At 41.2% G+C, this 24438-nt stretch overlaps 2 protein-coding genes across 2 annotated transcripts in view; one reads left to right on the plus strand and one right to left on the minus strand.

The window, feature by feature from the left end:
• The window catches only part of MED12L (mediator complex subunit 12L), a 329018-nt gene that overhangs the window by 196642 nt on the left and 107938 nt on the right, over positions 1–24438 (plus strand). The window lies entirely within an intron of this gene.
• Positions 931–23564, minus strand: GPR87 (G protein-coupled receptor 87). The gene is made up of 3 exons (XM_057737853.1): positions 23289–23564; positions 6805–6936; positions 931–2052 (listed from the first exon to the last, which is right to left on the minus strand). Exons 2-3 carry the CDS (start codon positions 6836–6838, stop codon positions 1010–1012), a joined length of 1077 nt encoding a protein of 358 aa, XP_057593836.1. The 5' UTR covers positions 6839–6936; positions 23289–23564; the 3' UTR covers positions 931–1009.

Below are 24438 nucleotides of genomic sequence, written 5' to 3' on the forward strand. Positions count from 1 at the left end.
TTAAACAAATGATTTCCCCATTAAAGATGGGAGATAGCTTAAAAGGAAGACTATTTTAAAACTATGGTTTTTCTAAAATAAAGGCTATTAACTGGCTTTTAAATAAACTACGAGGGCGAGTCAAAAATTATCCACACTCTGGCTGTAGAATTTATCGAAGTTTTAATATAACCAGATTGCGGATAACTTTTGACTCACCCACGTATATATACTTGATTATTAAGCAAGCCTTCATATTCTCTTCTGTGCGCTTAGCATATGAGGATTCAAATGTAGCACAGGGGTATAATGCAAACGTAAGTTCAGAGTGTTTTATCCAAAATGCACTTGTCTTAATACTCACTCATACTTTTTTTTTTCCTCTGAAATACCCTGTTGAAAATCAGTTAACTGACTTCAGTCTTTGAAATGCATTGCTTAAAAAAACACAGTTGAAACTTCTTGCCTACCCCTGCACTGTGAAATTTTTTCTCATGTACATGAGACGTAAATAAACACAGACAAGGGATGTGGTTAAAGGTCCTGGTTGGGTCATAGATAAAATGACAGGAAGACCTAGCAATTCATATTTACTCAGTTACATCTGCAGTGAATGAGCTGTGTAAAAACAGCATTTTCTTTCCCAAATCTTAAGGATCCAGGTTAGGTAGAGTTCTCTCTACCTCCTGTATCTCTCCAAAGTGGCTTCAGAGCATCAGCACTTCCTGGAAGCATTTCCTGCAGTGTGCTGGCCTGGCTATGGTCTTTTCTGCCCCTGTAATCTGCTCCTTAAACTTGGAGTCATGATTCCTGCCACTCAGCCACACAACCACCTCTTGCTGATTTCACTTTTCAATATGCCTTAATGTTTTTCTCAGTTCGAAATTACACCCCACTTTCATATCATTTCCGTTCTCGTTTCATGCATATTTTGATGGGCTCAAGCGAGGGTAATCAAAAGACACATTTATTTACACTTTGTACATATTGACTTCAACAAACAAGAGAAGGCACTGGTGGCCTTTAACTGCTACACGTCAGTATAATCATAGTATATGCGGACCTCTGATCTTCTGACACTTTGCAGTGATCGGATGCTTTCGCTCCTGGTTCTGATGTTTGATTTTTTGAATAGCCTTCTTGAAAATGAGCGACACATGAAAAAGTAAATTATTGGATCCAGGCACACATTGCACGCGGATAAGAAAAGTGTCATTTCTTTGCAGTAATAAAGGATTTTGTGTGCCGACTCATCTAAAAATCTGTCCAAGTGACTAAAAGTAAAAGGAATTCTGCACAAGTGATAGGGTAGAAAACAGGTGAAAAACACAGCCACGACCACTCTAATGCTCTGGTTATGTTTTCGCTTTCGGCTTGACTGGCTTATGAATTGCCTGCTGGATTTGTGGATGTACCGGGATATGGCTATGTAACATCCGATCAGTATCACCAGCACAACCACAAACAAGCAGCTGTTGACATAAATGATGGCCTTATGCCATTTCACTCCCAAAGGACTCTTCAGTTTCATGCACTCGTGAATATTTTCCCTAGTTGGCTGACCGTTTGTAAGGATGATGTTTGGCAAGGACAGAACAGCCATGAGCACCCACACACAGATAGATAAAACCTTTGTAAAGGTTATGCTGTACATGCGAGAGTCGCCGAACGGCTTCACCACCTTCAGGTAGCGATCCATGCTTATCAGCCCAAGAAACACGATGGAAGTATACATGTTGGCGTAAAATAAAACCGAAGTGTATCTGCAGAGGATAAACTTGAAGTACCAAGGTCCAAATCCTGCATCATGGACTATTCGAAATGGAAATGTCAGCGTCATTATGAGGTCAGCAACCACTATGTTTTTGAGATAAAATATGAAGCTGGTTTTATTCCTAATGTGGAAGAAGATCCACACGGCTAGACCGTTTAGCAAGATGCTTGCCACAAATATAACGAGGTAAAGCCCAGGCAAGACGATCGTGTCAAATTCGTTATTAACGGTGGTGTTCTTTCCAGGTCCATCGCTTGTGTTACTTGGGGTGTGATTCCCTGGGCCGTGCAGCTCATTATCTGTAGGAGAAGCGGGGAGACATCACTTCAGTGCTTGGCATATGTGCCCTGCAAACCGCTAGGCTTCCTTACATGCTGAGCTATTGCTGTTGTGGGCTAGTTTAAAAATGTCTTTAGTAATTTAAAGAGTCTATTTAGTGCACTGTTAATATTTTGAGTGCCTAAAGACTTGGTGGCCTCCCACAACAAAGTCCTACTGTATATAGTTCAGGGAACTATAGTCAATTTCCTGTAATAAACCATGATGGAAAAGAACATGAAAAAGAATATGTATGTATGTGTATAACTGAATCACTTTGCTATACACTGGAAACTCACACAACATTGTAAATCAACTGTAATAAACCAACAAAAAACATTAAAAAAAGAAAAAGAATTGGTAACCTCACCTCTAAATTCCAGCCCCTCTCCCCGCCAGTCCCTTGAGTGAAATGTGAATTTCTGGTTCTCTATGCTAACCGTTTGAAGATGAAAATAAATATACCGGTGAAAAGTACCTTGATTAGATTTTTAGTTCAGTGTTTGGTATCCTTACAAATAGAATCAACAAAATTTGGGAGCAGAAAATTAAAATTTTATATAACGGAATGGTAGCATGTGGTTATTCTTTTAGTGCAGTCTTTGAGAGGATCTTTCAAATATCTTCTCTCAGTTTTAAGCTATTTAATCATTAAGGATTGGGAAAAAGTAAAACTAGCGGGTCATTTTGAATTTTTTACCCATGACTTTTTTTTTTTTTATAATACTTAAGAAACTTTAAGGACCATTGTTAGGAAGAGAAACAGAAAGGAACAGTTGTCATTAACATTTAAATCCATCATCAAGGAGGACAATTATTAAAAATAATTGCGGTCTGGTACCTATTTTAATTTACAAGGCTAGGTTATACCTGTTGCACTCAGGATGTGAAAATTTTAAACCTTTCGCTATTTTGGAATTTTGAGTTCACGTTGTTAAAGACCTGTACTATAGCATTCTGTCATACAGTCAGTGAGATGGTTTAGGGACGTTGGATTTGCATGACGGGCATGGGAATGGGCCTCTCAGATCTCCTGCTGCAGGGAGTGTAACTGATGGGCAACTCCAGCTCAGTGCTCTGAACCCAGCACTGTTTCCTTGCTGATGCCATGCTTCCCACGGACCGCTGCCAGCCGGTAACTGAGCACAGTAAGGAAACTAGGACGAGCCTGATCCTGGGACAGTAGGGGCTCCTCTGACGACTGACTTTGGCTGGAGGACTTTTCATCAATCTGGTCAAAACTTTCTTCACACTACACTGAAATCTGAATCTTCCTACTCTGCCTCCTTGCTCCCCTCTCTCCTCTGCAGGGGTCGCAGGGGTCAGACCTGCATAGCCGCCTGCAATCCCTCAGGGCATCCCCCCCCCCCCCATAAATCTCTTGCCCATCCAGTTTACATTTTTCTTTTTTTTTTTTTTCTTTAAATAGGAACTAACAATTTATAAATGAACTTTCTGGATGTGTTTACAAGGAAAGTCATTTCTGAATTTTCATGTCTCACTAATAATGTTTATTATAATTACAATTATGTTTTGGAATGGTTTCGTTTTGGAGCTAACAGCATGAATTTAGCCCTCATTTCCCTACATGCCAGGCAGCGTAGTATGTACTTTGTTTCCCTTCTTTGAAGAAGTGAACCAAGGAAGATAGTTTTGATGATTATAATCCAAAAACAGGTTCTTAAATTGCTGCCTGAAATTTAAGTATAGGCTCTTCCCGAGTAACCTTGTCCTCTTTCTGATTCTTTCCCTTTTATTCTCTGCTACAGGTGTTTTTAAAAACTGGTTTTCCTGGCTTAAATATCCTTACACAGGCTGACAATTTATATCTGGACTAGCCTGTTATGATGAGGCCCACAGTATTATTAAGCTTTACAGGTTTAAAATGTCTGATTCAGCTGCCCTCTGTACTCCTTTTGCCAGTTTCAGATATTGTCTTGAACAGTATCATGCAAGCCTAGTTTGACTTAATAAAGTGTCTCAGTCTTGGCTGCTCGTGCATCACCAGATCCACATCAGCATCCATGCCCTTAGAAGCTTCTTAAGATGTGCACTTTTACCTGGGATAAGATACCTGCTGGAATTAATTCCCCCAATTAAACTATTAGCAGTCACTTTCATCTAACCCAGAAAAGAACCCTAAGGGAGTGGAGAGAAGACAGGTAACATTTAATCAGGATAAGTGGTCCAGCTGAGGGACCCAGCCTGAAAAAGGGCAGCTGCGTCATCTCCTGAAACACTGGCTACACAATTGATTTTCAGAGCCATTGTAAATGCAGATAGAATGGGTCCTGAACCACAGCATGGTAGGCGTGGAGTATTTCTGCCCTTACTGTTGGCTCCCTGGATCTGCTGTGCTTATCCATTGTGGAATGGAAGAATGCGTACTTCTCAGGGTTGGTTAGGGATATATGTATGTATGTATGTATGTATGTATTTATTGGCTGCGTTGGGTCTTTGTTGCTGCGCACAGGCTTTCTTTAGTTGTGGTGAATAGGGGCTACTCTTCGTTGTGGTGTGTGGGCTTCTCACTGCAGTGGCTTCTCTTGTTGCGGAGCATGGGCTCTAGGCACACAGGCTTCAGTAGTTGTGGCACCTGGGCTCAATAGTTGTGGCTCGCGGACTCTAGAGCGCAGGCTCAGTAGTTGTGGTGCACGGGCTTGGTGGCATGTGGGATCTTCCCGGCCCAGAGCTCTAACCTGTTGTCCCCTGCATTGGCAGGTGGATTCTTAGCCACTGCGCCACTTGGGAAGCCCTGGTTAGGGATTTTTGTGTCTGTTCATTATATACTTTAAAGTTTTAATTGTCTGGACGAGCACTCTTACTACATGACGATTTACTGATCAGTTATGGTTATTATCAAAGATAGTCTTAAATCAGAATGTCAGAAATAGTCCTTATATATATTCTGAGTCATAAATAATATCGGGTTCCACAGTGATTACTGAACTGTTTTGTGGCTTTGAGACAGTCTGCTGATCACGTCACCTCACAGTTTTGCTTCCTTAGTTTATATATGGGATTAATATTTTGGAATATAGACTTCTTAATTCAATGGAATAGGCTTGGGCTTGATTATTACTTCATTTACAAATTCCACATTTACGACACGGCTTAAGCAAATTAGTGGTTAAAGCCTGTTAAAGGTTATCCTATGAAATAGTATGGCAGTAGAGAGAAAATGGTTCCTGAGAAGCAGGAACAGCCATCTGTGTGTTGCTTTGGAAGGCTCAGAACTTAATATAGAAAGTTTTGTGTGACATTGATTTTTTTTCTTTTCTTTTCTTTTCTTTTTTTTTCTTTTTAAGAATGAAGTCTATGGCATATTCTTTCCTGCCAGCTACCTCGATCCTTTCTTCTATTCTGTATCATTGCCCCAGTTTTTCCAAAGCCTGTGGCTATGCGCAGAAGCATATCTCTGCACTGTTTGTACTCAGGAACAATGACCATTAAAAGTGAGTGGCTTTCTTTACCCAGGAGGTTTTATCATGTTGTTCTTTGCTGTCAGTAAAGAACTTGGCCGAGTTATGGGACATTTTTAATAAGTAGTTTAGTGATTCAATTAAGAAAAACTAGAAGCTGTTTTTACAGTGCAAAGGCTATCTTCTCACATCTCACACACTCCTTCTTTCCTAGGATGTTATTCCCTGTGTTATTTAGTGCAGAGCTTGATTACAGAGTGAAAATTGAGGGTAAAAATCCCTTTCTTATCCCCCTCCCCACCTCCCCACCCCCCCTCCTCCAGCTCCTTTTAAATTAAATTAGCAAAGGCAATGCCATAAGAACACTAGTTCCACAGTAAATCCTCATTTTGTGCCAGCGTGTGTGTGAGAGTGGTATTGTGGTGTGTGTGTTGGGGCTGTGGCTGCCTTTGTTAGTGTGTAAGGAGGATTGCACCTGTGTGCGTGTTGGAGCAATGCATGAGCTTTGCAGCCAGATGTTAGCCACATTGGCTCCTGTATTGGACAGTGCAGATATAGGGCATTGCAGAAAGCCCTCTTTGACGATGCTGGTTCAGTCACTTCGTGACTTTGTAAAATGGAATAAATAGCAGCCACTTTGCTGGATCTTCCGAGAGTTAAATGCCTTGCATACATTTCAAAAACAGTATCTAGTACTTAGTAGTTGTTCACTCTCTGTTGTCTCATCAATAGCAGTCACATTCTGAATGATATGTGATGAAGAATCTTGGTCCTTTTGCTTTTGGTGAAGCTGCATTGTTGCTCACTGGGGCATGTCACACTTTGGCACAAAATGTGAAAGTGTCAACAGTGTGTCACTGCTCTACCTGCCAGGTGGGAATGAAATGCCAAAGTCATGCAAATTACAGGGTGTCACTCCCCTGGCACAGCTGCCCTTGCAGGATCATTTTCTAGTTACCCAGTAGTGTAGGAAGATGTTGTCTTGGCCTCTTGTGGAATCTCAGTGAACCCTGATCTAGACTATGACATCTGGAAAGTAATACATACATTAGTTTGGGTATGGAAAACTTTCTTAATTATTAATCTTTCTTGTCCTTTTAGAGATGGTCTCTAGAAGAAACAACGCTTAAAACAAAGTGATGGTGCCCTGCATGTTTGCTATTGTACACTTAATGAAAGGCAAGGATAAACGCTGGTTTATTTTGTTAGTTGGTTTGGTGGTCACTAAAACCCCTAAATTGCGACAAGGTATATAAATAACAGTTATTGATCAAGTAAGATTTTTTTTTTGCATTTTTCCCTACAGCTTACCTGGTAGTTTTGCAAGGGTCAAGTTGAGCCCCATTCTTTAGTTGTGAGGGACTGTAAACAACACTACGTGTCAGGAAACACTCGGGGATGATTGCGGCAAGGGCTCAGCATAGGTTATTCCTGCTTTGATTTCTGGGGGAAAAAAAGAAAAAAAAAAAAAAAACCAGTTACGCAGGAATTTGAACACGCAGTATTTTGATCTTTACTTTTAAAAAAAGCAAAAAAAAATGTCCCCACGATTCAGAGAAGGCCTGCTCTTTGGACATGAACAGCTGTGCCACGTAAGACTTGTCTCTGTTTCTGTGCTCTTTCAGCCTGCCAGGAAGCATGGGCTGTTTGTGTGTGTGCTCTCCCCATCTGAACGCCACTGTGTGGCCCTGGGGAAGTTACTTAACGTCTCTGTGGCTCAGTGTCCTCATCTCTGAAATGAGAATGATAATAATTATACACTAGGAGTGTGATAAGGATTACATGACATAGTCCATAAGGCACTTGTCAGAACCCAGGTCCAAGAGTGTTCTCAGGACATATTAGCCTGTTTCTTGCCATCCTGCTTCTACCTCATTCTACCCTCCCCTCCCCAACCTCAGCACATGTATTTAAATGCATCTATGATAAGACTTAATATACAGTTGGGGACTGTTAAAAATTAAAAGATCTAGCGCCAATATATGTAAGGGTGTCTTATAAACTCAAATACATCCTGTTCTTGTAATCTTTGGGGTTCTACTTATGGCTTTACACTAACCAGCTGTGACCTCCATCAAGTCACCTGACCTTTTTCCAGCTGGACTGAAGGCCCTAAAAAAACCGCTATCAGGACTCAGATTTACGTGGGCTTCTATGTTTTCCTCAAACATAGGTTGCCATTAGGAATTTAAATACTGCTTGAACCTTTGTCTTGAAAGTCCCTGTATTTCTCTGTGATAACTGTATTCCATCCAACCTCAAGGTTTGGCTAGAAGTGAACACTTAAATTGGCTTTGAGTGACTGCTGTGTGATTTTGGCTAAATACCCTAACTTTTCTGACCTTCAGATTCCTCACAACCTTTTTATCACAATTACCCAAGATCTTATGTGCACACCACGTTGCATTGAATGCTTGAAGACAAATCCCCTACTTCTTCAGCAGCTTTCTCTGTGTCTAGTCCCTGTTTTCGGACTTCTCTTCGGTGTTGATCAAAGGGAGAAGAAATCCTGGAACTGTTTTGGAAAGTATGCTGCTGAAGTCAAATGTGTCTGGGAACGGTTCACTATAGGGGAAGTCACACTGTTTCTCATGAAATGAAACCACGTGAGACCTGCGTGTCCCTTCGCTGATATTACTTATATACCACACAGCTGCCGAGAAATCCCAAGTAACCTCATCCTCTCCAAGTACAAAGCAATCTTCTGGTTGCATAAGCAGTTACATCTGCTAAGTCAGCAGGGAAAGAGCACTTTGGAGACAAAAATCTGTTTAAGAATTGGGCAAGTGGAAAGGCATTTATTTCTTTCTCTGTTACTCTGTCCTCTTCTCTTCCCTACTATCACGTGAAGGTTAGGTGCTGGATTTGGTAGCAGATGGAAAAAATAGTTTCCAAATTTTCAGTGATTCCCCACGCCCCCAGTTATCCCTTTTGAGAGTTTAGACACCCTGTCCATGTCTCGCCTTAAATCGCTGCGGTATATGGTACACAGTGGACTATTAAAAGGTACTTATTGGTTACTGGATCACAGAAATAATTAGGGCTCTTAGAGTCCCTCCTTTCTGGGTGCCAGTGTTGCAGTGTTTTTAAAGTAAGGCAAGGAGGTGAAACCCTACTTTTCATTTATTAAAGTTTACTGGAGAGAATGATTGAGGCAATTTTCTAAACTTCATAATAATGATCCTTGGATTTCAGTGAACCTTATTTTCTTGAATCCAACTTCTCATGCAGACATTTCAAGGAGTTCACGTGAAAAACACATCTTTAATTTTATGTTCCTCTGTGTGCAAGTTATGCAGTTTTCCTCTTCTTGACTTCACTTATACCATACTTGATAACAAGAAATGCAATATGGCCTGTCCTCGCTGGAGGGAAAACAGTGTCTAGAAGTGGGTGAGCCACAGCAGCAGTGAGAGAGGGAGAGAGAGAAAGAGAGCCATTAAGGAGCACACAGAAAAGAATCTGGGAGAAAATATTTGTACATCATGTTTCTGATTAAGGACTACATTCAGAATATACAAAGAACTTTTACAACTTCCTAATAAGAAGAAAACAGCCCAACTAAAAAGTGGTCTAAGGATTTGTGTAGACGTTTTACCAAAAGCACGTGAAAAAATACTCAATATCATTAGTCATTAGGGGAATTCAAATAAAAACCACAATGAGATACTATTTCACATCTACTGGAATGGCTATAAATAAAAAAGACAATAATGAGCCTTGACGAGGATGTGGAGAGATAGGAACCCTCATATGTTGCTGGTCAGAATTTACAATAATATGGCCACTTTGAAAACAGTTTGGTAGTTTCTTAAAAACTTTAACCTAAATTTATCTGATGACCTAACAGTTCCACTTATAGGTATCTACTCAAGAGAAATGGAAACATAGGCCTATGCAAAGACTTATATGCAGGTACTTTTAATAGCTAAGAATCGAATCAACCCAAATACCAACTGATGAGTGGATAAACCAAAGGTAGTGTAGTCACATAACGGAATACTACTCAGCAATGAAAAAGAGTGAAACACAGCTACAATATGGAGAAATTAAAAACATTTTGCTAGGGAAAGAAGTACAAAAGAGCACGTACCATTGAGATGAAATATCTAGAAGAGGCAGATGTGTATAGGTGGAAAGTAGATTAGGGCTAGGGGTATGGGGGTCTTATTGAGAGGATAAAAACTGGATTCTGATGATGGTTGCACAACTCTATAAATTAATTAAAAATCATTGAATTGTACAGTTAAAATAGATGAAAATAATGGTATGTAAATTATATCTGAATGAAGTTAAAAAGGAACAAAGATTATGCAGAAAAGAAAAGGAATAGATAGAGGCTAGCAACTCACTATGTAGTAATGGATGAGTTTTCAAGACCAAGGAAAACTACCTAAGAAGCACATTCTCTATCATCTCTTGAAGAAGAAAGTGAGATGCAAAGTATGTTTAGGAAGAGTTCCACCCCTTGAAGTAGGTGGGGGGCACTGCTTAGTGATCTGGATGATTCATTTATGAGTTTCTTCTTTTAGAATTTAGTTCAAAATCCCTGGCTGTGGGTGATGATTTGTACTTGGGGGGAATCCATGCTCTCATTTTCTTAATTCCTATTGAAATTATATGAGAAAGTTGGGTTTTAATTAGTTCAGACATGATATTTGGATTTTCTGGAGTCAAATTTGTTTTCCAGATTTGGGAAATGAGACATTTTATTCTCCTCTACTGGCTTATGAGAATTTCTCCTTGCCTCCTTCTTCTCTTTTACTACTTTCTCTAGATGAAATGCTTTCCCTAGTTTAGGCCACAGCTCCTGATTTTTTTCATTTTCTTTTTCTCAAGAGTGTTCATGTCTCCTTGGATGCTCGGCCATCATCTCTCTTCCATAATCTTCCTTTCCCTGAACTTCAGTCCATTGTGTACGTTGGAGTGTGAGTCTGTCTGTGTTCTTCAAACTTAGCATCTCTAAACTTTAACTGTTTTGCCTTTCTTTGGCACAAACCATTTTCCTTTCAACCCTGTTGATGAATATTTGCTTCATCTCTTGGTTGAGAGAGTTTATAGCCTCAGTACTGGATTGGATCGTTCCCTCTTGCTTGCCAGCATCTAGTCAGTCACTTATCTAGTCTTTCTACTTCTTCTGTTACAGTATCATTCCTTTGTCTCTGTCCTCACCTTGCTACTCCCAGTCATCTTCCAGATCCAGGCCCTCCTCGTTTCAAGTGTGGCCCTGTACTTACCTCCTCTCTGGTCTTTCTGCTTCTTGCCTCTTTCCTCTTGAATCTTTCCAGCTTCTTGTTGCTAGATTCTTCTTTCTAAATTACCCATGTCATCATGCTTTCTAATCCTGAGTATCATATGAAAGGGAACTTCTTGAATTACAATTACTAATGAAATATAACGAGTTATTTTTTTAGTGTTGGAGATCATGGAGTGTGGAAGCCAAAAGATGCTGGGTTGTGATAATTAAAAGTTGGCATTCAACTTTGGGAGAAATCTTCTTGTCCCATAATTAATCCTCTGAATCAGATGATGATAATACTCCATGGAATCATTATGAGGTGAAATTAGCATGCATGTTTATAAATTTTGTGCTTTGTGAATGTAGTTTTTTGCTTGTGTTATTTTCGTTAATCCTTGCCTGCATGAAATTCAAGATCATTTCCATCTGATCAGGAATTCTCCCTGTTAACCTAACTGTTGCCTCTCAGGGGCATGCCTTGTGTTTAGCCCCTGTTTTTCTTCATACCCATTCCTGCTCTTAAATGTCCTCCTTTCTCCCCCTCTTCCCCTACCTTGGGAATCTCTACTTCCCCTTCAGTGTCAACCTTAATCTGACCTTTTCTGTGAGGTCGTGGGTGCTGATCTCTTTCATGGATGTTAGGGTCCGTGAGAGGAGGAGCACATGAAAGAATGGGTGGAGTTCAGATTTCCATTTGTTGATGTCAGGATGCCTATGTAGTGTCCATGCGGAGATGTCTACTAAGTTATTGAAGATAGCGGTCTGGAGCCTGGGGAAGTACTCCTGGCTGGTGAGGTACATTTAAGGTCAACAGAAGGTCAGTGACAGAAAAGCGATGGTAGTGGGTGAGATTGCCCAGGATGAACCTGCCCAGTAGAGTGAGGATAGGAGAAGGCTGACTTTGAAGTTTTTAAGGAGCGATTCTCGGGAAAGGGAAGTGCCTGAAGGAGTGGTCCGAGAATTGGAAGGATTATCAGAAGAGATTAATGTCCTGTGAACCGAGACAAGAGTTTATGAAATGAGAGGTTGTAACTAGTTTTATCCTGCAGGGAAGTCAAGAGACCCAGGACGACAAAGCACCACTGGGTGGGATTCAGTAACAGACAGGTCATTGTTGGTCTTTGCCGGGGCTGCATATGTCTGTGCTATGTGAGTGTGGGGGGTGGGCGGGGGGGACGCAGGGGCAGAAGCAGAGGGTTGATGACCAAGGGTTGAGTAATACTGTGAGGTGAGGAAGTAAGGGAGTGACTTCAGACAACTCTTTCAAAAGGGGAAAAAAAAAAAAAAAAAAAAAAACCCAACAACAAAGCAACTATGCCTGCCATGGGAAAAAGAGAGAGGGTGGGAGGTAGAGATAGATATAGTACTGGTGGAATATTTTGCTAAGCTTCTCATTTAATGTCTTACATTTTAAAGTATTTTCCTCACTTAGCTTAAAACAAAACAAAAAACCCCCCAAAAACAAACAAACCAAAAACCCCTTGCTACTACCCCTAGCCGAGGATGGTGGCAGTGTGGTGCTGATCCCAGCTCTACTTCTTTCCAGCTTTCTGAGCCTCCGTCTCCTCATGTGCACAGTGGGTGTGAGGACAGCCACGATGCCGCGCCTTTGAGGTTGAAATGAGAGTGAGAATGTTTATGAAGCATCTGGCACAGCTGTGCAGGGTATAGGCCAAGTCTTACAAGCCCCTGTTGCATGTCATAGGTACACAATAGAGTGCATTTAGTGATTGATGGGTGGAACCCAGTTCTTGCCACCTTGTTTATTCTGAGACTGTTGTGTGGTTTGTGGTTTCAGCTGCCTTGTGAGGAGTCATTTGATTGATCTTTTTGCTCCAAGAGCTTCGTTTCAGTTGCCTCTGAGTCGCATCTGCCTGCTGTCTTTCTTCAGCAGCGGCACTGAAGCTTCTGGGTCCCCCTGTGCAGTTTACAGCAGGGCAGCTTTGCGTGCTCTGCACGTCCCAGCACCTGCACGGTGTTGCAATGAGCATTGCCTCAGCCGTAGTCATGGGCTCGGGTCCAGGACCTGGCTGATGGGCGGGAGCCCTGTCCTGCTACCTACTGCTCCCCTGGCTGAGAGCTGACGAAACCTCTCAAGAATGCGATGTCTGTGGCAGGCCTGGCTTTCACAGCCATTCCTGAGGTTAGATAGTATTGATGCTTAGAGACCTTCTGGGTTTTTTTCCAGCCGACCACTGATATGATCCTTTGTTTTATTAACTGTGTTGCGATGTTGTTAGTTGTAAGCTGGCCTTTTTAAATGAATGAAATAAAATGGTAGAAAAGGATGATCATGTCCTCAGTGTCTCCTTTATCTTAGGCCTTGAACTTGGTGCTTGATTTCTCCTGCAACCCTCAGAGCAGCCTGGGTCCTAGGTGTGTTTTATTCCTGTTTTTCTCCCTAGCTGGGAAGATCCGAGGTTCAGACACGTTAATTAACTTGCCCTGACTCACACAGCCAGTCATGGGTAGGATCAGGATCCCTATCAGATCTGATCGAAACTGTATCTGTAGTTCTTTCCAGATGCGGAGCAATTATGGGGTTGATATTGGAGGGCTGGACGTGGGAGGGTGAGGATAGGGCAGAGGTGGGCTTTGCTTTCCCTGTCAAGCTCGTGAAGGAACTGCTGATCTTCTAAACTGGCGATGTAGTTTGGTTTGGTCTGAAGCATGTGGAAAACATCAGGAAATTTCACTGAAGAATCCAGATTTGGATCCTGTCTTGAAAAAGAAGATCTGCCCACACTGAGCGTGAACCGTCCAGCGGTGAGAGCGCCCCTTCCCTTTGGGGAGCATGCTCCCTGTCACTGGCTCAGGGCATCCTCTGCTGACGTCCCCAGGCCTCCTCACTCGGGAGCATTACTTGCCTGATCCTATAGACACTTGATTTTGCATCTCTTTGGTTCCTTTATCATTTAATCTTATGTGATGACATTTGATCTGTATTGGTCATGGAATGTTCTGTGTTGACTATAAACATACCTTTCTTCATATTCCTCCGCCCCCTCTCTGCCAACTCCTGATTTTTCTTGCTTCGGTGACCAACACGTAGCATTCTTAACAAATGACTTTCCTGGTGCCTCTTAGCAACCCAGAAAGAATCGTGGCAGGAGATCTTGGTGTTTAGCGCACACTCGAGAACTAATTAATGGTCACAGTTGCACTTTTCTCTGTGCCCAGCCCTCTGCTGAGGCCTTTCAGTGAAAACCCTGCTGGTCGTATTGTTAAACTGCTTTTATGGCTGGGGAAACGGAGATTCTGGGTCTTAAGGAAGGAAAGGTTTATTAATGGTGGAACCAAGGCTTGAACCCAGGTGTGCCGGATGCACAAACCTCTGCCGTACCCTGGAAGGGTAGTGGGAAGACCAGGAAAGCATCGGCATCCGGGGCTCCGGAGCTGCTGCCTTGGGCACACAGCCTTGCTCTCACAGTTCCCGGGTTAGGTCTCCGCATGGGCGGGAGCCGCTGTGCCGTGCTGGGGAAACGCCCTCCTCAGCAGGCAGAGCCGGCAGCTGTGCCCGCCAGACCATGGCGACGCCTTTATTCTCCCTGGCTTCCCAGGTTCTCGTTATTGCCCTTCTGGTCAAGATTTGAAAGATAAATGCCAGATAAATGCTTGCTCCCTAGATGCAGCTGTTCGTGATTTTTTGGACTGCTTATTTGGTGGTGGTGGTTCTCAAGTGACGGAGGTGTAGGATAATTACCTCTCTTATTTGTCCTCCACCTTCCAGTATGTTCTTTAGAAGCTCACATCTGGAATTGCAAGAATTTCAGATCTGAGGGTTTTTTGGGGGGAGTGGGGTGGGGTGTCACTTTCTTGTAGAAAAGCTGTACTAAACCGATAGGTCACGTGGGAATACTGCTGTCGTCCCTAAACTTCAGTGGAACGATGTTCACAAGAACCATCTAATGCGAAGCTTCTGGGGAAAGGTGCGGCCTCTTTTGCATTTTGGGATCCCCTGTAAGCTCAGAATCTTTCCCAATTTCAACCTGAGAGAGAGGGAGAAGAGAGAGAGACAGAGAGAGTGTGTGTGTGTGTGCGTGCGTGTGTGTGTTCCAATACTGCTAAGATATAGCTCTGCTGAAGGCCTTGGGAAAGAAACACGTTACCTCACTGGGTATAATTTACTTCTTTTTGTAATCGAATTAGGTCACTGTATTCACAGGGCACTTCATTAATGCAGGCTTGGAGTCAGTAACTCAAAGGTGTTGGAATGCGAAGCACACAGCCTTCATTCTGGTTTTTCAGGTACTACCCTGAAGTTCTCTTTGCAAAGTTACGCTTGACATCTGTAGCCTAAAATTAGGCATATTTGGGTTCACATTTATATTTAACTTTTTTCTTCTCCAGGTAACCTCTGATTACTTACTTAGATACTTACTCACTCACTGACTGATTGAGGGAGGAAGGGAGGGGGGGAGGAAGGGAGGAATGGTGGTGTGAACTGGGTTGTAAACTCCCTGAAGGCAAGGTTTGTGTCTCAGGCTTCCTTGTAACCTTACCCCAGACCTGGGTATTGTGCGGGCGAGGCGCCTTGGCCAGCTTAACAACGTGCCCAGCGTCACACAGACAGTGAGAGGCAAAGCCAGGAGATGAGCTCCAGTTTTTGTGACTTCAGAGCAGGCTGCCTCTCTGCTGTGCTACTTGGCTTGATCAGTGGCACCTCAGAAGTAGCCTGATGGTGTCCTGGACCTCAGTGCAGTTGACAGGTGTTAAGTGTTTGACTCAGTCTTTGACTCTGTGACCCTGGCCAAAGCATTTTAGCTCTTGGAGCTTGTGCTTGCCAGTCTGTGCAGTGAGGAAAATAATAAATACCTGGCCTGGCTCCCAAAGGGGCTGTGAGAATCTGGAGAGATAATATGTGCAAGTACATTTTATACATAAGTATACATTTTAAGTATACTGTAAGTGCTACAGTAATAGAATTCATGGCAAAGTAGTGTAATTCATGGCAAATATTTTTTCTGCTTAATAATAAAAATCTTATTACTCATATAGTCAAATTTTATCATTTCCTGAGCTGAAATGTATATTTTTATGTTCTATTTAGGCAAAGTCTAATGTATACATGGGGAAATTCTAGATTATTAATACAGAGTTGGCTGGCCTGAGAGGTTATGGGCTGTAGTCCCAACAGCCAGAAAGAGTGGTTTTGAATGAATATGTTCTAAAAACCAAATGTATTTCCAGTGACTTCTTGTCCCTTAAAAAAAATTGTCAGAATCTAAGACCCCAGATAAAGTCTTTAGTTGTTTGATCATATTTACTAACCTATTAAGAAAGGGAGGAGTACTTTTCACAGGCTTACAGAGATATTGTTCCTTGTTTTCGAAGGGTCATTGTGTGGCTAAAGCATTATACTTAAGGGTCATAATTATTCTTCATGGTGATGATGGTGGCTGTCATGGTCACCATTCTAATAAGGCCATCACTATGGTTTTCTGGGCTGTGGATTGGGGGGGTAGCTGTCTTCAGGTCCACTCTCAATAGAATTGGATGTCCGGTTAGCTACCTATTTTTTCGAATCACAATTTAGCCAAACTGTAATGATGTTTAAATTAATGAAATAAGACTGGTACCTAAGAGAAAAATCTTCCTTCAGTTTCAACCCCTGCCTTCAATGGGTAAAGATTCTCTAGTGAGCTCTTCAATGCTAGGGGATATTGTACACTTTTTATTGGCACCAAACCCTCACTGTGTCTCATTTTCTCCTCTCATAAAAACAAGAAATAGGAGTCTGGGATTAACAGATACACACTACTATAAGTAAAATAGTACTACTACTATATACAAAATAGATGCACAACAAGGACCTGCTGTGTAGCATAAGGAACTATATTCAATGTCTTATAATAACATATAATGGAAAAGAATCAGAAAAAAAATCTATAACTGAATCACTTTGCTGTACACCTGAAACACAGTAAATCAGTAACACTTCAATTTAAAAATCAGTCAATTTTACCTTCCCACCCCCATATGGAGTAAAAGGATCTGACATCACGTTTAATTCATGTTGTGTGTGTGTGTGAATGCATACACACCCACATACATACACATATAACATTTTTTTTAAAAGTAGTTCTGCTATCAACCTCGCTGGCGTTAATTATCATTTTTCTTTATGAATGAAGTGAAACGGAACCACCCAGGAAGGGTGGAGAGAATAGGGATTGGCAGTTGATCTCATGTGAGGCATGGCTAAAGACCTGGAGGAAAACTCATCACACACTCGTCCTCTTATGTTTCTAAACAGCTCACTGTGAAGTGAGGGGACTGAAGCAACAGATTGCAAATTCAAATAAAGCCCTATATCTAATGTCAGTGAGGAAAGTAAGCCAGGTATAGGAAGAAATAATCAGTAGTACCAGCAGGTCAGTAAAATATAGCTAACAGCTTAAGTGTTAGGAAGGAATGAGCAGGAGGGCTGGGGGTCGCAGGGAACTGGAGATGTGGCCCCACTCCCAGGCTCTCACCTGCCATGAGACTATAAAAAATGGATTTTTATATAAAATTGCAGGAATTTTAAAAATTTAAATTTTTTAAAACTAAAACTTTGGGATTTAATTTTATTAAAACAGGCCAAATAAAGCTTGTCCGTGGGTTGCCGTTTATGACATCTAATTTCACGGTGGGGCTGCCCCGGGTCTCTCCATGGCATTTCTACCAATACGTTGGGGGGCCTAGAGCCTTGTTACCCAATGCCAGCTCCAAACCTGCCCCTCTTTTTTAGTAATCTATCCCTCACTTAATATTTTCCTTTTTACCTGAAATTGATGAGCTTGTGAGGCAAGTTTTGAGACCGTTTATGGGATTTTAAAACTTAATGGCATTGTATTCAATTTGGGATGAATACTTTTTCAAAAGGTCTAAGGGTTCTTCTTCATTGATGCTGACGCATTAGACTGAACTGTATGGAAATATTTTTATAGGTGAAAATGGCATTTTCATATGGTTCAACTTAATATGTCTAGCACTTCAGAAATTTTGATAATTAGAATCAGGGGTACTGGGGAAAAGGCAGCGGAGAGGTTTTGCTAGATTAATTATGAAGAAGCAGAAGTAGGGTAAAAGTATGTTCTCCCATCTGCCTCCATAGGATGGCTTTGACGGAGCTTTGAGTTGATAACTCCATGCGGTCACCCCTTTTCACTGGGTCTGCTCTTTGGGTGTTCAACACAATTTTGCTTTTCTGTGTGAGGACTCGAGAAAAAGTTCTTTTTAGTCTATATATTGAGAATAGTGGTCCTTTAGGCCTACTACTGATTTATCAAAACTGCATCAGCATGCCATCTTGTTCTCCCGTTGAAGCTGAGATAGGAATTAATGTGTTTGATGAACTAACCTCTCACATGGCTTTGAATGTCCCACCATTGCTCTTCCCATTCCATTTTTCTTAGTTAACATTCATTTGAGCTTATTTTATATTGAGCATCTCTGTAAACTACCTCAGATCTTTTGGGGGACTGAGCAGAATCTAAATAAACAGCTATGGGGGTACATTGGGGGGAGTACTTGTCTGGTGTAAAGTTAACTGAGTTGTGATTCACAGAAGAGAGAGGGAGACACATGGGAAATGCACCATCTCCTGCCAGGGGTGGGGTGGGACAAAGGTAAGGGTAGAGGTGTTGGGCTTGGCCACCCTGGTTGCAAGAGAACTGTGTTGCTGGGAGTGTCTTCCAGGATCGAGAAGGAACAGCGCGGCCATGAGAGCAAGTGTTAGGCACCCTGGCACTCATATATCGTGTGCCTTCAACTTTGTGCTCTCAAACTCTCTTCTCCATTGACCAACTGCTTAGTGTCTGTCTGACTTGCAGTTTCATACAGACTGTAAACTGATTCTAAACAGTATCCATGCAGAGTCTCAGCATGATTGGGTCCCTATCAGATACTCAGTATTTCTGGGTCTTAGGATGATAAATGGAGATAATCCTTAAGGTATTATATTGGTGGCTGTAGGCACTGTGGGGATAGTTTTCTTTTTCATGCCACAAAAAGAAAATCTCTCTCTATATATCTGTATCTCTCTCTCTATATATATCTCTTTATATGTATATCTATGTTTTGTTTCGTGTTTGTAACACGAAATTAGAAAGAATCTTTTAGGGTAAAGGATAAAGAGAATATTGATGTTGAATAGGTAAAACCATAGTATCTGTTGAACAGTGATCATAATATACTAATACACTGATAATAATAGTTACCTTTTTGACGGCATCCACTGTTCTTTTATTTATTCATTTTGCTATGTATTGTATAGGTTCTGTGTAGACAATTTTGACACAATGCAAGACTTTATCTTGTTTAAAGTTTTCATTTTCCAGGACTTTAACATGCTTGATTGAAACAACCAAAAAATAATGTAGCTGTGATCATTTAAGGCTTGCATATTACTCTGTGCCGTGAGTAGCCACAGGGTACCCTGTCACGATATGAAGGCCCATCCTCTTTATAAATACAACCAGTGAACAATTAATTTTGCAGTTTTTGCACATTGTCCTTTAGTCAATTGATCTAAGTTGCTTTGAGAAGCCCATTGATGATTTGTTTTCAGGTTCATGTCTAACCTTTGAGTTTGGCAGGTATGAGGAGGGACAGGTTGAACAGGCATCATCCACACCATAGGAGCGTGGCAGGCCCTAAAATACCTGCAGTCTTGAGGCAACTCACGTCCACGAATTATTCTTGGGTCGCTTCTGTCAGCTCTCAGCCAGAGAGCTACACAGCTGAGTGCTAACAGCCCAAGGGTTGTCTGCTTTTTTTTTTTTCTCCCTTCAACTAGATCATAAGCTCCTTTAATGCAAGGACCTTAGGGTATTTTGTTTCTGCTGCCCCCCATTGCACTGGCTTCCACTTTGGAAGCAATTAGAATCTTGATAATTTTAGCAGAGGGTTCTCTTTAGACTCAGGGACTTAAAAAGTGGAGTTTGAAAGCCAGTTTGAAAGCCAGTAATATATTCTAACCCAAGAGCATTTCCAGACTATAGGCCAACCCTCCTCGGCGGCTGAAAAGTCCGTGTTTCTGTCTTGTTAGTCACAATAACGACAAGAACAACAATATTAACAAGAGTATGGGTTCAGCAGATACTGGCTTATGTTATTTTGTGCCTAGGACTGTTCTAAATTATTTAGATAAATTTTAATTTATGAAAAAGGAATTGGAATCAAATTGCAGATCTGCCACTTACGTGGGCAAGTCGTCTAAGCCCTCTATGCTTGTTTCGTCTTCTGTAAAACATTCATATAGGAGTGATCTGAGGATTGAATGCGGTATTACCATAGTATTATGTCATTTAAGCCTTATAGATATTTTATTGGAGCTTGGCATCTAGGAAGAACTCAATGTATAGATGCTTCCTGAGTGGAAGTAAGAATAGTACGCCCATTTTTCAGATGAAGAAACTGAGGCTCGCAGAGGCTCCTTCAGCAGACATGCTGGAGCTTACCCTGGTGAGGGCAGAACCTGGATTTGAACACAGATTGGTCTGATTGCTGGACTCTTAACTACTCTTGCTCCTACTTCCCCACAACCTGGGGGTTCATGTGTTGATTATAATCTGATGTCTCCTTTGGGAAAACTAGGTAATCAAGTAGCTCCAGCTTGATTGTAGGGCATGATGTACCCAAGACAGCCACTTATCTGCTGCAGTTCAAGTAGCACGGTAAGTAAATCACAAATTTATATAATCTTACCTATGAAATTACTGACCAAAAAAAGAGGTCCCAAATAGCAAATACCGAGCTTGCTTAGAAGTTTAGAGTGGTTGACTGCAGGCAGACGTGGTTCAAGGTCATAGCTCTGCTGCTTACTTGTATACCACTTAAGCCTCAGTTTGCTGTGCTGTAAAATGGAGGTCACAGCAGTACATATCTTAAGGTTGTGTAAGGTTTTTTTTTTTTTAAATAGTGTATGTTAAAATATGCAGTAGTCTTGGACATATATTAAGATATCAGTGCATGTTAATGATTGTTGTTTTAGTATTAAGGTTTAGAAGGACAGTTTGTGTTGTATGAGTTCTATCTAATACATTAGAAAAAGTCATTTAAGGAGTTACCTTCTTCTAAAATGTCTGAAATTATTATTAGAAATTGCCTTATAAGAGAAATTATGGAATCACTAATGCATATGACTTAATGTCATGGCTTATACCAAGTGAAACTTTATCAGCGCTCTTCTTCAAATGGATTGTTAGTGTAAGTTTTCTCATGTTTGATTAATAAGAATGTCAGTGAAAGATAAGATGTGCTAATGAGGTACAAGATGAAGAATAAACATCCTATTCTGCCCATATGTGCCATATAAGGAGGTTAGAAAGTTTGGAAATTGTTGCCAGTTTGGATGGGGGCTTGGCTTTAATCACTGGCCTGAAGCAGAAGGTTTGCATCTCGTTTCTTGTTCACATTGATGTTTTCCACGTGGTTCGTCTCATCTAGCTCTAAACCACAGGGTCTTGGTTGCCCCTGCTCTCTCCTCTCTGCTTCAGATAGTCAACAGCTATAAGGACTGCGGTTGGCCCTTGCATTTGTACTAATGCAGAACTTCCCACCCGAGGAAGCAGGAGCAGACTGCATTCGTCTCTGTTTTGCAGAGGAAGAATCTGGGGCCTAAAGAGGTTGAGATTTGATTAACATCATGTAGCTGGCTGGGACAGAAAAGGGGAGGACCAGTCTTCCTCGTCATCATTGGCTCTACAGTGTCTGCTCCAGCATCTTCATTCAGTTCAAGTCTGGGTTCTCGATAACCAGCCCTAGGGCCTCAGCATATCACCTGGATCGTGGGACTCTAGCCATGCAAGGGGCCTCTCACAGCCATCTGATCCAATCCCCTCATTTTGCTATGAGAGAGGGCAGTGAGCTCCTGAGGAAGTAAGAGGCTTGCTCAAGTCACACTTTTGGCATCGTCAGCACCCAAACCCAAGCTGGGCTTTCTTCTCTAAACCGAAGTCCTGTCCCGTGCCTGTGCACACACAGCAGTCCTGGAGGCTGTGGGATGCTCCCAGGTGATTTCGCCTAGATTTCACCTCCTTTCTGTCCTGCCTTCTCCATCATTTCTTTCGTTGGGCTCTGAGGGCATTTCATGGGTTTTTCTAGTTTTTCCTCAGTTTATAGGAGTACAGAGAACAAATGACCATTCGTGTCTCCTCTGTCTTAAATTTCTGTGGCATTTTCTCAGAGGACAGGGATAAGGGTGAAATGTTTTTTGTTATTAAAGGAAGTGAAACCTGAGATACCAAGGAAGGAAGGAAAGCAGACAGACTCTTGGGGGGCACAGATACCACTAAACTAAATAAAAACATCCATTCTAATTTAGTTTTCCGTCTCTCACTCATAGCCCGGAGTGTAATAAGCCCTTTCAACATTCTGTGTCTAGCCAGGAAATTTTTGCCTCGGTCTCTTCATGAACTAGGATTTTCTGCCTAATTACCTTTTCTTTTCTAGGCTACATCCTTAAATATGGTATTCAGCAATCTAACTGCTCCTCCAGCCCCTTCTTCTTAACCCACATATACCTGCAACACTTTTCAAATAGGTGTTGGAAAGAGTAGTCTTAGGTTAGGATTTTGCTGAAGGACTAAGAGAACACATCCCCTTGATCCCTGGTTTTAAGGAGGGAGGACAAGACTGTTAACCTTGAACTGGCAGAAATAATAATATAATATAAATAAGATAATAGTAAATTGGAGTCTCTAATCAGAATTACGAAAGTCCTTGTTAAAAATGTTAATATACCCGACGTGAAAGCAGATCCACTTTGAGAATACGACATAAAATTCTGTTGCAGATACATCTTAACCTAGTAAATTGAAAAGTCCCTCTACCTTAGGCTCACCTATCTTTAAATATCCTTATTCTAACTCAGAAGAGTTCAAATCTCCTTGCCTCTTGAGTCCCTCAATGAAGTAAAAGCTTCCCCACAACTTTAAATGTGAACCAGACCTAAGCTGTTGCTAAGCCATTCGTTAGTAGTTAGGCAGTTTTCTCAGTGCCTTTCCTGACATGTTTTAACATGATCTCTTAAGGAATCAGAATGAGGATTGCCCTGTTCTTTGTGTTACAATGAAAAGGTTGAGATTCATTTATCAAAATGAGGCAGTTGGGAGAGAAAAATTATCTTTTTTTTTCCTTTTTCTTTTGATCTCTTTTTAAAAGAAAAGTGAATGAAAGATTTTGAAACAAATTTCAGTTTGGGATCTTGGGAAGCAATTATCAGGAACTTTGGATTTTACTCAACTAATAAAGCAAACGCGATTTAAAAATTCACTTAAGAGAAGTGATTTCCAAACCATCGTTTCCACGTTTGAAGGCACAACGCATGGTTTGCGTTACCTGCCTGCCAGAGCAGTGAAGTTCCATGAAGGACAATGGCCCCGTTTCAGAAAATGGTCCCTCCCAAAGAGGACTTGTGGATCTCATTCACTTAGCATTCTAACTCCCATTTTTTCTTCAGACCTCAGACTTACGCAGAGGTATAATTACCGTCTTAATCAGTGCTATGTCCCACCAATCATGGCTTTTAAGAAAATTAAAAAGAAAACAAACCAACAACTTCATTTACCTTTCATTGCGGTGGCTGGCTGTCCATTCACCTGATACGGGTGTCTTCAAGTCGAAACAGGCTTCTCAACTCTAATTAAGAATAAGCCTTGAAACTAAGGTTGTCAGGGAAGTCAGTTCTTTGTTAAAGCGTAAAAAATAAGCATTTTTTTCCTCCCCTGCCAGAGAAGGTAGGTGCTCCCCTACCCGCCTTGAGATTGTCCTTTGGGGCACCCTTTCAAACTCTCCTGCTCAGGAACAACTGGAGCAACTTGCTCTCTTGCTAACAGAAATGACTCACATCTGAGAGTAGGTGAGATTTGTAGACTGGGGAAGAGCATTTCCTGAACCTGCAGGAATCAGACGGTGATTCACCTGAAGGGAACACAGAGGGTTGGAACCCAGAATGCCAAAGGACTATTTAAGGAGGAGGGCATCAAGTCTCAGACTGAGCCCTGCTAAATCAGACCCAGTGTATAGGGGTTTTTTTTTTTTGCGTTGGGGAGGGGATCAGGCGTGGTGGGGAACTCCCTATTGCTAATTGGAAAATGTGCGTTTACAAACCTTCCTGCTAATTAAATTTTGGATTAAAAGCAATCAGAATATCTTTTATAAAAGACAGATCTTTCATGATATTATTCTACATATTGAAGACTAAAATTAATATGTGTTATACTGGTGGTTAGTAACCTGGGAAACCTGTTGTCTTATTCAGGAATCTGCTGAATTCCATATACCTGCTTTCACCTACACACAAATATAAATATTAAGAAATATTTTAAATAAAGTTATTTAAGGGGTGAGTTTACCTAATCTCTTGAATTCCACAAGACAACTTTTATTCCTTTAAACATTTTTCCCACAATGATAAATTTATATATTTAAATCACTTTTTCCTATTTGTAATTAATTTTAGAACTTCCAAAAAATTTCTTACTCCAAGATTTTCTTGAATGCGACATTCAAACAAATAAGTAAAAGAAACAAAGAAAATGTCACCAAACGGAATCAAAACTTGTCGCTATCATGGATGAAGAGAAAGATAAATGAAAATAATAAAGGTGGAACATTTTTGAAGTTAGTAAATCAGTAATAGGTGTTATAGTGCTTACTTATGCCTTAAGGAAATAATGTATGTGTAGTAGTTGGTTTTTTTTCTTCTTCTGTGTTTA

The sequence above is a fragment of the Hippopotamus amphibius genome, chromosome 6 (assembly GCF_030028045.1).
Source record: "Hippopotamus amphibius kiboko isolate mHipAmp2 chromosome 6, mHipAmp2.hap2, whole genome shotgun sequence".
Taxonomy (NCBI): Eukaryota; Metazoa; Chordata; class Mammalia; order Artiodactyla; family Hippopotamidae; genus Hippopotamus; species Hippopotamus amphibius.

Excerpts from the sequence above, each read along its gene's own strand:
- GPR87 (XM_057737853.1), bottom strand. The coding sequence starts at position 6,838 with ATGGGGCTCAACTTGACCCTTGCAAAACTACCAG. Across the intron at positions 2,053-6,804 it reads GACCCTTGCAAAACTACCAG|ATAATGAGCTGCACGGCCCA; the intron begins GTAAGCTGTAGG and ends CTTCTCCTACAG.